Raw genomic sequence first — 15,099 nt, 5'->3', positions numbered from 1 at the left:
CCCTCAGCACCGACCCTCCCGCAGTGCGGCGCTCCCTCAGCACTGACCCTCCCGCAGTGCGGAGCTCCCCATCGGGTGGCAGAGTCTTTGTGTTAAAGGAATTTGATAAAACGAGGCAAAGAGTGAAGCGGATGGGAACTGAGATGTTGAGGCGGTGAAAGATGTGCCTATGGTCGGGCTCCGCTCCATCATCACTCTATTATGGGATGTGTGTGTCACTGACAAGGCCAGCCTTCATTGACCATCCCACATTACCACTGGGGGGGGGGGGGGGGGCCTCCTCAAGTACAGCAAATTATCTCACTCGACCATTTCAGAGGGGGCAGTCGAGACTGCTGTGGTCTGGAGTCACATGTGGGCCAGAACGGGTAAACACGCAGACCTCCTCCCCGAATGAATATCGGTGAACCAGATGGGTTCTTAACGACAATCAGTTACACCGTTATGGTCGCAGCCAGTGACCCTCTTAACATATCTTCTCCGATACCCCACAAACAAAACATCTTGGCGAATGTATCCGTCACCGTGCCCGTCGGGACGATCGCCAATGTCTGGCGGGGGAAGAAGAGGGTGATGGTTGGTCGAGGCGTCGGCAGGGGGGGGGGGCTGCTCCAGCTGACGGTGACAGTTAACTGCCGAGCATTGTTCGAACATCTAAACCAGGAAAGAAGGCATTACCCGGAAGAAAGAACTGGCGAATGGCTCTCACTTTTTTTTAAAGCTGAAACAGGCGCAATGTGCGTAGGGGTTCTTTCTGTCCGCCCGCTGTCAGCTACCCCCCTCGATGTAAGAGTTGAGCCGTATCGAAGTGACTCATGCCGACCGCTGCCTTGAACCCATGCTGGGGTAGGTACTCCCACGATGCTGACAGGGATGAGGTTCCGGGATTTCCGGGGGGGGGGGGGTAGCGGGGGAGTGAGGGGAGGGGACTCAGTAGCTGTCCTGCGGCCTGCTCCTGCTGCTGCGCTGCCTGTTCCGCTCGCCGTGGCTGTGGCGGTCCTGAGGGTCGTGGCCGTTGGTGCTGTGCGTGCCGCTGCCGTGGCTCCGGTGTGGCCGGCTGTGCAGGACGCGGGGGCGCCCCTGCTCCGGGTGCCGCGACCGGCTGCGGGGCGAGGGGCGCCACCCCTCCTCCTCCTCCTCCACCTCCGCCTCCTCCTCCCTCCTGGGGCTCTCGCCCGCCTCGTCCGACTGCATGGGGCTCTCCTGCTCGAACGAGGACTGGTCCCCTCCCCGGTAGTGGCGTCGCCGGCGACTCGGGGCTTGTTCCTGTCACACGGGGGGTGGGGGGGGGCACAAAACGTACAAGGTTAGAGGCAGAGGGGCAGGAAGGGTAAAACACCCCAAGAAACCGCTTTGCAAATCTCAGAGCCCAGCTACGACCCGGGATGTGCGCCCGCGTGTTTCGACGGGCAGGCTGCCCCTCCCGGTCAAGCAAGAATCTAACCACCTCCGCAACATTCGAAGTTTCTGCTCCCCGATTTTTAAACAGTGTCCATCCCCCCCACCACCCCCCACCTGTTCTTGATTCTCCCGCAAGAGGAAAAGTCCACTCCTGTCAATCCGACACAAAGGTTGGTGGAATTGCGGATAGCGATGAGGACTGTCAGAGGATACAGCAGGATTTCGAGTGTTTGGAGACTTGGGCGGAGAGGCGGCAGATGGAGTTTAATCCGGACAAATGTGAGGTAATGCACTTTGGAAGGTCTAATGCAGGTAGGGAATATACAGTGAATGGTAGAACCCTCAGGAGTATTGAAAGTCAGAGAGATCTAGGAGTACAGGTCCACAGGTCACTGAAAGGGGCGACACAGGTGGAGAAGGTAGTCAAGAAGGCAGACGGCATGCTTGCCTTCATTGGCCGGGGCATTGAGTATAAGAATTGGCAAGTCATGTTGCAGCTGTATAGAGCCTTAGTTAGGCCACACTTGGAGTATAGTGTTCAATTCTGGTCGCCACACTACCAGAAGGATGTGGAGGCTTTAGAGAGGGTGCAGAAGAGATTGACCAGAATGTTGCCTGGTATGGAGGGCATTAGCTATGAAGAGCGGTTGAATAAACTCGGTTTGTTCTCACTGGAACGACGGAGGTTGAGGGGCGACCTGATAGAGGTCTACAAAATTATGAGGGGCATAGACAGAGTGGATAGTCAGAGGCTTTTCCCCAGGGTAGAGGGGTCAATTACTAGGGGGCATAGGTTTAAGGTGCGAGGGGCAAGGTTTAGAGGAGATGTACGAGGCAAGTTTTTTACACAGAGGGTAGTGGGTGCCTGGAACTCACTACCGGAGGAGTTGGTGGAAGCAGGGACGATAGTGACATTTAAGGGGCATCTTGACAAATACATGAATAGGCTGGGAATAGAGGGATACGGACCCAGGAAGTGTAGAAGATTGTAGTTTAGTCGGGCAGCATGGTCGGCACGGGCTTGGAGGGCCGAAGGGCCTGTTCCTGTGCTGTACATTTCTTTGTTCTTTGTACTAATCCCCCCCCCCCCCCCCCCCCCAGTCCTCGGGATCAGAAAGGTTTCGACGGAGCCAACTCTCACTCCGGCCAATTAGTCCCTGCCCCGCCCCAAGCAGCGATTCCGAAAATCGAACTGGGGACGAGTGGCCAACATTTGGGGTGCCGAGGCATGCCGGAGCCGCGGACTGGCGCTGGGGGGGGGGCGAAGCCCTGGCCTTCGCCTCGCCGACTGTCCGCAGGCGGGTACCGCTGGCGTTGGCGGTCAGCCTCTCCGGCCAGTGCCCCAGCGAGGCTGGAGGATCTGATGGGATGTCCCTCCGCCTGGTGAAAGCCCCGCGTACGCCGTGAGGGGTGGCTACCGGAGATGGCCGCCGGTTATTGTGTAATTCTAGGAGCTGGGGAAGGGGAGGGAGGGGTTAGGTTGTGCTTCGGGGGAGAATGTGTGCGTCTGTGTTCCATCCTGTTTTGTATTATGTATAAAGTGGAAAAAACGCCACTAAAAATACTTTTCTTTTAAAACGAAGCATCGTTTTCCCTTTCACGAAACCATGGTGACTCTGCCCGATTTCTTTGACCCTGCCACGACCTCTTCACTAACCGCCTCGAACATTTTTCCCCAGCCCAAACCTCCCCCCCCCCGCAACCCAAAGATGTGCAGGGGAGGTGGATTGGCCACGCTAAATTGCCCCTCAATTGGGGGGGGGGGGGGGGGGGAGAATTGGGTACTCTAAAACAACGATTTCCACCTGAACGGTTGTAAATTGGGAGAGGGGAGTGAGCAGCGGGACCCGGGTGTCCTCGTGCACCATTCGCTGAAGGTAAGCATGCAGGTGGAGTAGGCGGTAAAGGAGGCTAATGGTATGTTGGCCTTCATTGCGAGAGGTTTCGAGTACAGGAGCAGGGATGTGTTGCTGCAATTATACAGGGCCTTGGGGAGGCCACACCGGGAGTATTGTGGGCAGTTTTGGTCTCAAAGAACAAAGAACAAAGAAATGTACAGCACAGGAACAGGCCCTTCGGCCCTCCAAGCCCGTGCCGACCATGCTGCCCGACTAAACTACAATCCTCTACACTTCCTGGGTCCGTATCCCTCTATTCCCATCCTATTCATATATTTGTCAAGATGCCCCTTAAATGTCACTATCGTCCCTGCTTCCACCACCTCCTCCGGTAGCGAGTTCCAGGCACCCACTACCCTCTGTGTAAAAAACTTGCCTCGTACATCTACTCTAAACCTTGCCCCTCTCACCTTAAACCTATGCCCCCTAGTAATTGACCCCTCTACCCCGGGGAAAAGCCTCTGACTATCCACTCTGTCTATGCCCCTCATAATTTTGTAGACCTCTATCAGGTCGCCCCCTCAACCTCCGTCGTTCCAGTGAGAACAAACCGAGTTTATTCAACCGCTCCTCATAGCTAATGCCCTCCATACCAGGCAACGTCCTGGTCAATCTCTTCTGCACCCTCTCTAAAGCCTCCACATCCTTCTGGTAGTGTGGCGACCAGAATTGAACACTATACTCCAAGTGTGGCCTAACTAAGGTTCTATACAGCTGCAACATGACTTGCCAATTCTTATACTCAATGCCCCGGCCAATGAAGGCAAGCATGCCGTTGGCCTTCTTGACTACCTTCTCCACCTGTGTCGCCCCTTTCAGTGACCTGTGGACCTGTACACCTAGATCTCTCTGACTGTCAATACTCTTGAGGGTTCTACCATTCACTGTATATTCCCGACCTGCATTAGACCTTCCAAAATGCATTACCTTCTCTGAGGAAGGATGTTCTTGCTCTCGAGGGAGAGCAGCGAAGGTTCACCAGACTGATTCCTGGGACTGTCGTACGAGGAGACTGTCGTACGATTGACGAGGTTGGGATTGTTCCCGCTGGAGTTCAGACGAACGAGGGGCGGATCTGACGGAGACGTATAAAATTCTAACCGGACTGGACAGGGGAGATGCGGGGAAGATGTCACCAATGATGGGTGTGTCCAGAACCAGGGGTCGCAGCCTGAGGATTCAGGGTGAACCATTTCAGACAGGGATTAGGAGACATTTCCTCACCCAGAGAGTGGCGAGCCCGTGGAATGAAAATCGCTGATTGTCACGAGTAGGCTTCAAATGAAGTTACTGTGAAAAGCCCCGAGTCGCCACATTCCGGCGCCTGTTCGGGGAGGCTGGTACGGGAATTGAACCGTGCTGCTGGCCTGCCTTGGTCTGCTTTCAAAGCCAGCGATTTAGCCCTGTGTGCTAAACAGCCCCTGTTCATAATTCATGACCACAGGAAGTAGTTGATGCTGAAACATTGGATATATTCAGGAGGCGGCTGGATAGAGCACTTGGGGAGAACGGGATCCAAGGCGATGGGGAGAGAGCAGGATTGAGTTGGATGGTCAGCCATGATGGTGATGAATGGGGGAGCCGGCTCGAGGGACCAGAAGGCCTCCTCCTGCTCTTATCGTCTACGTATCTGTGTATTAGGTGGTTCAGGAGGCCCACGGGACACTCTCCTTTATTCGCCGAGGTATAGAGTATAAGAGCGGGGAGGTTACGACGGGAGCTGTGCAGAGATGTCAGTCAGGACACAGCTAGAGTACTGTGCTCAGTCCTCGTCGCCACTCTATAGGAAGGGTGCGATGGGGCTGGAGAGGGTGGGGAGGGGATTCACCGGGAATGTGGCCTGGGCTGGAGCGTCTCCGCGGTGGAGAGAGGCTGGTTAGGACACAGCTAGATTACTGTGCTCAGTCCTCGTCGCCAGTCTATAGCAAGGGTGCGATGGGGCTGGAGAGGGTGGGGAGGGGATTCACCGGGAATGTCGCCTGGGCTGGAGCGTCTCCGCGGTGGAGAGAGGCTGGTCAGGCCGGGGTTGTCTCCCTCGGAGCGGAGAAGGCCGAGTGGGGGGGGGACCTGATCGAGGTGGACAGAATTATGAGGGAGGCAGATAGGGTGGAACAGCGGAGGGCTCAATAACGGGGGAGGTGGGTGGGGGGGGGGGCAGAGATTTAAGGTAAGGGGGGGGGGGCAGGAGGTTCAAAGGGGATGTGAGGAGAAACGTTTTCACCCAGGGGGTGGCGGGAACCCGCTGCCCGAAAGGGCCGGAGCGACGGGATCTCCAACAATAATTAAGAAGCGGTTGGGCGAGCTCTCGAAACGCCGGCGGCCGACACGGCTACGGAGCGAGGGCCGGGGAATGGGAATGGAATAGAGAGGGGCTCGATGGCCGACGGACGCATGGTGGCCTGACGGGCGTCCCTCTGTTCTGTAAAAACTCTGTGACATTTGGGTCAACTGGGAGGTCCAATTGAGAAGAGGGTGCGGGAGTAGAGAGAGAGAGAGAGAGAGAACGAGGCTGGGGCGGGGTAGTTTGTGGCCGGGGGGGGGGGGGCGGGGAGTAGGGGGTAAGAATGGTGGCGAGGGACACTGAGGTTCGGCTTGGGGCCTTCGCAACAACAAGGGACTGAAGCGAAACCTTCGCCGTGTGCGGTGAGAGCAATCGAGGGTACGCTCCAACTCGCTGCTCAAACTCTGGGCACTTCAGGGAGGGCTGGTACGGGGGTCTCGGAGAGCGCCCCGAGTGAGGTACACCAGGAAGGGCGTACGATCAATGTGTCTATTCTGGATTATCGGTACTTGGTGAAGTAATGGTTTAAAAAAAAAACATTTTGAGACGCAGCCCAACCCTGCGGCTACAAATGGGGAGATTAAGGGGTCGTAAATGGGAGATCATCCTTTATTTGTTTCAACCTTGTTGACACACCGAGCTCGTAGATTGGGGGAGGTGTACGTCAGATGGGTTGAGACGCGGGTGAGGGGGGATTTTACCTGGGGACTGAAGCTGGTGGAAGGCGGTGGCACCATCAGGATCTGCTCGAGGACAGGGTTCGCCATGGCGTTCCCGGGCGAGTGGGTGGCGCGCCAGTAAACCTCCAGGTACTCTGCCAGGTGCTCGCATGCATCCTCCAGCTGGTTCTCGTCCAGAATCACGTCAAACATCTCCTGCGGCGAACGTAAGGTACAGTCAAAGCCCCGATGTACCCAACCCAAACAAATCAACACAGTCTGGGACGGGAGCGCCACGATCTCAGAGGGTCAGCGCTGAGGGAGCTCCGCACTGTGGGAGGGTCGGTGCTGAGGGAGCTCCGCACTGTGGGAGGGTCAGTGCTGAGGGAGCGCCGCACTGTGGGAGGGTCAGTGCTGAGGGAGCTCCGCACTGTGGGAGGGTCAGTGCTGAGGGAGCTCCGCACTGTGGGAGGGTCAGTGCTGAGGGAGCGCCGCACTGTGGGAGGGTCAGTGCTGAGGGAGCTCCGCACTGTGGGAGGGTCAGTGCTGAGGGAGTGCCGCACTGTGGGAGGGTCAGTGCTGAGGGAGCGCCGCACTGTGGGAGGGTCAGTGCTGAGGGAGTGCCGCACTGTGGGAGGGTCAGTGCTGAGGGAGCGCCGCACTGTGGGAGGGTCAGTGCTGAGGGAGCGCCGCACTGTGGGAGGGTCAGTGCTGAGGGAGCGCCGCACTGTGGGAGGGTCAGTGCTGAGGGAGCTTCGCACTGTGGGAGGGTCAGTGCTGAGGGAGCTCCGCACTGTGGGAGGGTCAGTGCTGAGGGAGCGCCGCACTGTGGGAGGGTCAGTGCTGAGGGAGCGCCACGATCTCAGAGGGTCAGCGCAGTGGGAGCTCCGCACTGTGGGAGGGTCAGTGCTGAGGGAGCTCCGCACTGTGGGAGGGTCAGTGCTGAGGGAGCTCCGCACTGTGGGAGGGTCGGTGCTGAGGGAGCTCCGCACTGTGGGAGGGTCAATGCTGAGGGAGCGCCGCACTGTGGGAGGGTCAGTGCTGAGGGAGTGCCGCACTGTGGGAGGGTCAGTGCTGAGGGAGCGCCGCACTGTGGGAGGGTCGGTGCTGAGGGAGCTCCGCACTGTGGGAGGGTCAGTGCTGAGGGAGTGCCGCACTGTGGGAGGGTCAGTGCTGAGGGAGTGCCGCACTGTGGGAGGGTCAGTGCTGAGGGAGCTCCGCACTGTGGGAGGGTCAGTGCTGAGGGAGCTCCGCACTATGGGTGGGTCAGTGCTGAGGGAGTGCCGCACTGTGGAAGGGTCAGTGCTGAGGGAGCGCCGCACTGTGGGAGGGTCGGTGCTGAGGGAGAGCCGCACTGTGGGAGGGTCAGTGCTGAGGGAGCTCCGCACTGTGGGAGGGTCAGTGCTGAGGGAGCGCCGCACTGTGGGAGGGTCAGTGCTGAGGGAGCTCCGCACTGTGGGAGGGTCGGTGCTGAGGGAGCTCCGCACTGTGGGAGGGTCAGTGCTGAGGGAACTCCGCACTGTGGGAGGGTCAGTGCTGAGGGAGCGCCGCACTGTGGGAGGGTCAGTGCTGAGGGAGCTCCGCACTGTGGGAGGGTCAGTGCTGAGGGAGCTCCGCACTGTGGGAGGGTCAGTGCTGAGGGAGCTCCGCACTGTGGGAGGGTCAGTGCTGAGGGAGCGCCGCACTGTGGGAGGGTCAGTGCTGAGGGAGCGCCGCACTGTGGGAGGGTCGGTGCTGAGGGAGCTCCGCACTGTGGGAGGGTCAGTGCTGAGGGAGCTCCGCACTGTGGGAGGGTCAGTGCTGAGGGAGCTCCGCACTGTGGGAGGGTCAGTGCTGAGGGAGTGCCGCACTGTGGGAGGGTCAGTGCTGAGGGAGTGCCGCACTGTGGGAGGGTCAGTGCTGAGGGAGCTCCACACTGTGGGAGGGTCAGTGCTGAGGGAGCTCCGCACTGTGGGTGGGTCAGTGCTGAGGGAGTGCCGCACTGTGGAAGGGTCAGTGCTGAGGGAGCGCCGCACTGTGGGAGGGTCGGTGCTGAGGGAGCGCCGCACTGTGGGAGGGTCAGTGCTGAGGGAGCTCCGCACTGTGGGAGGGTCAGTGCTGAGGGAGCGCCGCACTGTGGGAGGGTCAGTGCTGAGTGAGCGCCGCACTGTGGGAGGGTCAGTGCTGAGGGAGCGCCGCACTGTGGGAGGGTCGGTGCTGAGGGAGCTCCGCACTGTGGGAGGGTCGGTGCTGAGGGAGTGCCGCACTGTGGGAGGGTCAGTGCTGAGGGAGTGCCGCACTGTGGGAGGGTCGGTGCTGAGGGAGCACCGCACTGTGGGAGGGTCAGTACTGAGGGAGGGTCAGTGCTGAGGGAGCTCCGCACTGTGGGAGGGTCAGTGCTGAGGGAGCTCCGCACTGTGGGAGGGTCAGGGCTGAGGGAGCGTCGCACTGTGGGAGGGTCAGTGCTGAGGGAGCGCCGCATTGTGGGAGGGTCAGTGATGAGGGAGTGCCGCACTATGGGAAGGTCGGTGCTGAGGGAGGGTCAGTGCTGAGGGAGCGCCGCACTGTGGGAGGGTCAGTGCTGAGGGAGTGCCGCACTGTGGGAGGGTCAGTGCTGAGGGAGCTCCGCACTGTGGGAGGCTCAGTGCTGAGGGAGCGCCGCACTGTGGGAGGGTCAGTGCTGAGGGAGCTCCGCACTGTGGGAGGGTCAGTGCTGAGGGAGCTCCGCACTGTGGGAGGGTCAGTGCTGAGGGAGCGCCGCACTGTGGGAGGGTCGGTGCTGAGGGAGCGCCGCACTGTGGGAGGGTCAGTGCTGAGGGAGCTCCGCACTGTGGGAGGGTCAGTGCTGAGGGAGCGCCGCACTGTGGGAGGGTCAGTGCTGAGGGAGCGCCGCACTGTGGGAGGGTCAGTGCTGAGGGAACTCCGCACTGTGGGAGGGTCAGTGCTGAGGGAGTGCCGCATTGTGGGAGGGTCAGTGCTGAGGGAGCTCCGCACTATGGGAGGGTCAGTGTTGAGGGAGCTCCGCACTGTGGGAGGGTCAGTGCTGAGGGAGCTCCGCAGTGTGAGAGGGTCGGTGCTGAGGGAGCTCCGCACTGTGGGAGGGTCAGTGCTGAGGGAGCTCCGCAGTGTGAGAGGGTCGGTGCTGAGGGAGCTCCGCACTGTGGGAGGGTCAGTGCTGAGGGAGCTCCGCACTGTGGGAGGGTCAGTGCTGAGGGAGCTCCGTACTGTGGGAGGGTCAGTGCTGAGGGAGCTCCGCACTGTGGGAGGGTCGGTGCTGAGGGAGCGCCGCACTGTGGGAGGGTCGGTGCTGAGGGAGCTCCGCACTGTGGGAGGGTCGGTGCTGAGGGAGCGCCGCACTGTGGGAGGGTCAGTGCTGAGGGAGCACCGCACTGTGGGAGGGTCAGTGCTGAGGGAGCTCCGCACTGTGGGAGGGTCAGTGCTGAGGGAGCCCCGCACTGTGGGAGGGTCGGTGCTGAGGGAGCGCCGCACTGTGGGAGGGTCAGTGCTGAGGGAGCTCCGCACTGTGGGAGGGTCGGTGCTGAGGGAGCTCCGCACTGTGGGAGGGTCAATGCTGAGGGAGCGCCGCACTGTGGGAGGGTCAGTGCTGAGGGAGTGCCGCACTGTGGGAGGGTCAGTGCTGAGGGAGCGCCGCACTGTGGGAGGGTCGGTGCTGAGGGAGCTCCGCACTGTGGGAGGGTCAGTGCTGAGGGAGTGCCGCACTGTGGGAGGGTCAGTGCTGAGGGAGTGCCGCACTGTGGGAGGGTCAGTGCTGAGGGAGCTCCGCACTGTGGGAGGGTCAGTGCTGAGGGAGCTCCGCACTATGGGTGGGTCAGTGCTGAGGGAGTGCCGCACTGTGGAAGGGTCAGTGCTGAGGGAGCGCCGCACTGTGGGAGGGTCGGTGCTGAGGGAGAGCCGCACTGTGGGAGGGTCAGTGCTGAGGGAGCTCCGCACTGTGGGAGGGTCAGTGCTGAGGGAGCGCCGCACTGTGGGAGGGTCAGTGCTGAGGGAGCTCCGCACTGTGGGAGGGTCGGTGCTGAGGGAGCTCCGCACTGTGGGAGGGTCAGTGCTGAGGGAACTCCGCACTGTGGGAGGGTCAGTGCTGAGGGAGCGCCGCACTGTGGGAGGGTCAGTGCTGAGGGAGCTCCGCACTGTGGGAGGGTCAGTGCTGAGGGAGCTCCGCACTGTGGGAGGGTCAGTGCTGAGGGAGCTCCGCACTGTGGGAGGGTCAGTGCTGAGGGAGCGCCGCACTGTGGGAGGGTCAGTGCTGAGGGAGCGCCGCACTGTGGGAGGGTCGGTGCTGAGGGAGCTCCGCACTGTGGGAGGGTCAGTGCTGAGGGAGCTCCGCACTGTGGGAGGGTCAGTGCTGAGGGAGCTCCGCACTGTGGGAGGGTCAGTGCTGAGGGAGTGCCGCACTGTGGGAGGGTCAGTGCTGAGGGAGTGCCGCACTGTGGGAGGGTCAGTGCTGAGGGAGCTCCACACTGTGGGAGGGTCAGTGCTGAGGGAGCTCCGCACTGTGGGTGGGTCAGTACTGAGGGAGTGCCGCACTGTGGAAGGGTCAGTGCTGAGGGAGCGCCGCACTGTGGGAGGGTCGGTGCTGAGGGAGCGCCGCACTGTGGGAGGGTCAGTGCTGAGGGAGCTCCGCACTGTGGGAGGGTCAGTGCTGAGGGAGCGCCGCACTGTGGGAGGGTCAGTGCTGAGTGAGCGCCGCACTGTGGGAGGGTCAGTGCTGAGGGAGCGCCGCACTGTGGGAGGGTCGGTGCTGAGGGAGCTCCGCACTGTGGGAGGGTCGGTGCTGAGGGAGTGCCGCACTGTGGGAGGGTCAGTGCTGAGGGAGTGCCGCACTGTGGGAGGGTCGGTGCTGAGGGAGCACCGCACTGTGGGAGGGTCAGTACTGAGGGAGGGTCAGTGCTGAGGGAGCTCCGCACTGTGGGAGGGTCAGTGCTGAGGGAGCTCCGCACTGTGGGAGGGTCAGGGCTGAGGGAGCGTCGCACTGTGGGAGGGTCAGTGCTGAGGGAGCGCCGCATTGTGGGAGGGTCAGTGATGAGGGAGTGCCGCACTGTGGGAAGGTCGGTGCTGAGGGAGGGTCAGTGCTGAGGGAGCGCCGCACTGTGGGAGGGTCAGTGCTGAGGGAGTGCCGCACTGTGGGAGGGTCAGTGCTGAGGGAGCTCCGCACTGTGGGAGGCTCAGTGCTGAGGGAGCGCCGCACTGTGGGAGGGTCAGTGCTGAGGGAGCTCCGCACTGTGGGAGGGTCAGTGCTGAGGGAGCTCCGCACTGTGGGAGGGTCAGTGCTGAGGGAGCGCCGCACTGTGGGAGGGTCGGTGCTGAGGGAGCGCCGCACTGTGGGAGGGTCAGTGCTGAGGGAGCTCCGCACTGTGGGAGGGTCAGTGCTGAGGGAGCGCCGCACTGTGGGAGGGTCAGTGCTGAGGGAGCGCCGCACTGTGGGAGGGTCAGTGCTGAGGGAACTCCGCACTGTGGGAGGGTCAGTGCTGAGGGAGTGCCGCATTGTGGGAGGGTCAGTGCTGAGGGAGCTCCGCACTATGGGAGGGTCAGTGTTGAGGGAGCTCCGCACTGTGGGAGGGTCAGTGCTGAGGGAGCTCCGCAGTGTGAGAGGGTCGGTGCTGAGGGAGCTCCGCACTGTGGGAGGGTCAGTGCTGAGGGAGCTCCGCAGTGTGAGAGGGTCGGTGCTGAGGGAGCTCCGCACTGTGGGAGGGTCAGTGCTGAGGGAGCTCCGCACTGTGGGAGGGTCAGTGCTGAGGGAGCTCCGTACTGTGGGAGGGTCAGTGCTGAGGGAGCTCCGCACTGTGGGAGGGTCGGTGCTGAGGGAGCGCCGCACTGTGGGAGGGTCGGTGCTGAGGGAGCTCCGCACTGTGGGAGGGTCGGTGCTGAGGGAGCGCCGCACTGTGGGAGGGTCAGTGCTGAGGGAGCACCGCACTGTGGGAGGGTCAGTGCTGAGGGAGCTCCGCACTGTGGGAGGGTCAGTGCTGAGGGAGCCCCGCACTGTGGGAGGGTCGGTGCTGAGGGAGCGCCGCACTGTGGGAGGGTCAGTGCTGAGGGAGCTCCGCACTGTGGGAGGGTCAGTGCTGAGGGAGCACCGCACTGTGGGAGGGTCAGTGCTGAGGGAGCTCCGCACTGTGGGAGGGTCAGTGCTGAGGGAGCGCCGCACTGTGGGAGGGTCAGTGCTGAGGGAGCTCCGCACTGTGGGAGGGTCAGTGCTGAGGGAGCTCCGCACTGGGAGGGTCAGTGCTGAGGGAGCTCCGCACTGTGGGAGGGTCAGTGCTGAGGGAGCTCCGCACTGTCGGAGGGTCGGTGCTGAGGGAGCGCCGCACTGTGGGAGGGTCAGTGCTGAGGGAGCGCCGCACTGTGGGAGGGTCAGTGCTGAGGGAGCTCCGCACTGTGGGAGGGTCAGTGCTGAGGGAGCTCCGCACTGTGGGAGGGTCAGTGCTGAGGGAGCTCCGCACTGGGAGGGTCAGTGCTGAGGGAGCTCCGCACTGTCGGAGGGTCGGTGCTGAGGGAGCGCCGCACTGTGGGAGGGTCAGTGCTGAGGCAGCTCCGCACTGTGGGAGGGTCAGTGCTGAGGGAGCTCCGCACTGTGGGAGGGTCGGTGCTGAGGGAGGGTCAGTGCTGAGGGAGGGTCAGTGCTGAGGGAGCGCCGCACTGTGGGAGGGTCAGCGCTGAGGGAGCGCCGCACTGTGGGAGGGTCAGCGCTGAGGGAGCTCCGCACTGTGGGAGGGTCAGTGCTGAGGGAGGGTCAGTGCTGAGGGAGCGCCGCACTGTGGGAGGGTCAGTGCTGAGGGAGGGTCAGTGCTGAGGGAGGGTCAGTGCTGAGGGAGGGTCAGTGATGAGGGAGCTCCGCACTGTGGGAGGGTCAGTGATGAGGGAGCACCGCACTGTGGGAGGGTCAGTGCTGAGGGAGCGCCGCGCTGTGGGAGGGTCAGTGCTGAGGGAGGGTCAGTGCTGTGGGAGGGTCGGTGCTGAGGGAGCACCGCACTGTGGGAGGGTCAGTGCTGAGGGAGTGCCGCACTGTGGGAGGGTCGGTGCTGAGGGAGCTCCGCACTGTGGGAGGGTCAGTGCTGAGGGAGCTCCGCACTGTGGGAGGGTCAGTGCTGAGGGAGCTCCGCACTGTGGGAGGGTCAGTGCTGAGGGAGCTCCGCAATGTGGGAGGGTCGGTGATGAGGGAGCTCCGCACTGTGGGAGGGTCAGTGCTGAGGGAGGGTCAGTGCTGATGGAGCTCCGCACTGTGGGAGGGTCGGTGCTGAGGGAGCTCCGCACTGTGGGAGGGTCAGTACTGAGGGAGCTCCGCACTGTGGGAGGGACAGTGCTGAGGGAGTGCCGCACTGTGGGAGGGTCAGTGCTGAGGGAGGGTCAGTGCTGAGGGAGGGTCAGTGCTGAGGGAGGGTCAGTGCTGAGGGAGGGTCAGTGCTGAGGGAGGGTCAGTAGTGAGGATGTGCCCCACCCCGAACCCCCAGACTTACGGGTGGACATTGAGCTAGTTTATCAGCGGCCACAAGTTGCACATTGAGATGTTTGTTCTGTGACTTCCCTCGGGACTTGACCAGCCTCTGAAGGACCTGTGGGGGGAAGGAAGAGGGTGAGGGAGCGGTACAGAGGCCAGGATCTACCCGACTGCCCGCTGCCCATTCACCCTGTGCCAGCCCAGGGCGAGCCTCCCGTCCGCACACTGAGGGAGCTCCTGGCACTGGGTCCGCACCCACTACACAGACTGGCACACCCACTCACACTCCCTCACACACCCCCTCACACTCCCTCACACACCCACTCACACCCCCTCACACTCCCTCACACACCCACTCACACTCCCTCACACACCCACTCACACCCCCTCACACTCCCTCACACACTCCCTCACACACTCCCTCACACTCCCTCACACCCCCTCACACTCCCTCACACACCCACTCACACTCCCTCACACACCCACTCACACCCCCTCACACTCCCTCACACACCCTCACACACCCACTCACACTCCCTCACACACCCTCACACACCCTCACACACTCCCTCACACACTCCCTCACACTCCCTCACACACCCTCACACACCCTCACACACTCCCTCACACACTCCCTCACACTCCCTCACACACCCACTCACACACCCACTCACACACCCCCTCACACACCCCCTCACACACCCACTCACACTCCCTCACACACCCACTCACACCCACTCACACTCCCTCACACACCCACTCACACACCCACTCACACACCCACTCACACACCCTCACACACCCTCACACACCCACTCACACACCCACTCACACTCCCTCACACACCCTCACACACCCACTCACACACCCACTCACACTCCCTCACACACCCACTCACACCCACTCACACTCCCTCACACCCCCACTCACACTCCCTCACACACCCACTCACACACCCACTCACACACACCCTCACACACACCCTCACACACCCACTCACACTCCCTCACACACCCACTCACACTCCCTCACACACCCACTCACACTCCCTCACACTCCCTCACACACCCTCACACACCCTCACACACTCCCTCACACACCCACTCACACTCCCTCACACACCCACTCACACTCCCTCACACTCCCTCACACCCACTCACACACCCACTCACACTCCCTCACACACCCACTCACACTCCCTCACACACCCACTCGCGCTCCCTCACACTCCCTCACACTCCCTCACACGCCCACTCACACCCACTCACACTCCCTCACACACCCACTCACACTCCCTCACACTCCCTCACACACCCACTCACACACCCACTCACACACCCACTCACACTCCCTCACACACCCACTCACACCCACTCACACTCCCTCACACACCCACTCACACACCCACTCACACTCCCTCACACACCC

At 62.0% G+C, this 15,099-nt stretch overlaps 1 protein-coding gene across 1 annotated transcript in view; it reads right to left on the bottom strand.

The window, feature by feature from the left end:
* Positions 1–265: 265 nt before the first annotated feature.
* LOC140405321 (voltage-dependent L-type calcium channel subunit beta-3-like) overlaps positions 266–15,099 on the bottom strand; it is a 127,365-nt gene continuing 112,531 nt past the window's right edge. Inside the window, exons 5-7 of the mRNA XM_072493612.1 lie at positions 13,691–13,786; positions 6,282–6,455; positions 266–1,266 (exon numbers count right to left, since the gene is read on the bottom strand). Coding sequence (XP_072349713.1) covers positions 931–1,266; positions 6,282–6,455; positions 13,691–13,786 — 606 coding nt within the window. The 3' untranslated portion in view covers positions 266–930. The remainder of the gene's footprint in view (positions 1,267–6,281; positions 6,456–13,690; positions 13,787–15,099) is intronic.

The sequence above is a fragment of the Scyliorhinus torazame genome, chromosome X (assembly GCF_047496885.1).
Source record: "Scyliorhinus torazame isolate Kashiwa2021f chromosome X, sScyTor2.1, whole genome shotgun sequence".
NCBI classification, from domain to species: domain Eukaryota; kingdom Metazoa; phylum Chordata; class Chondrichthyes; order Carcharhiniformes; family Scyliorhinidae; genus Scyliorhinus; species Scyliorhinus torazame.
Note: the sequence above shows the minus strand (reverse complement) of the source record. Positions and strands in the feature narration are given on the sequence as shown.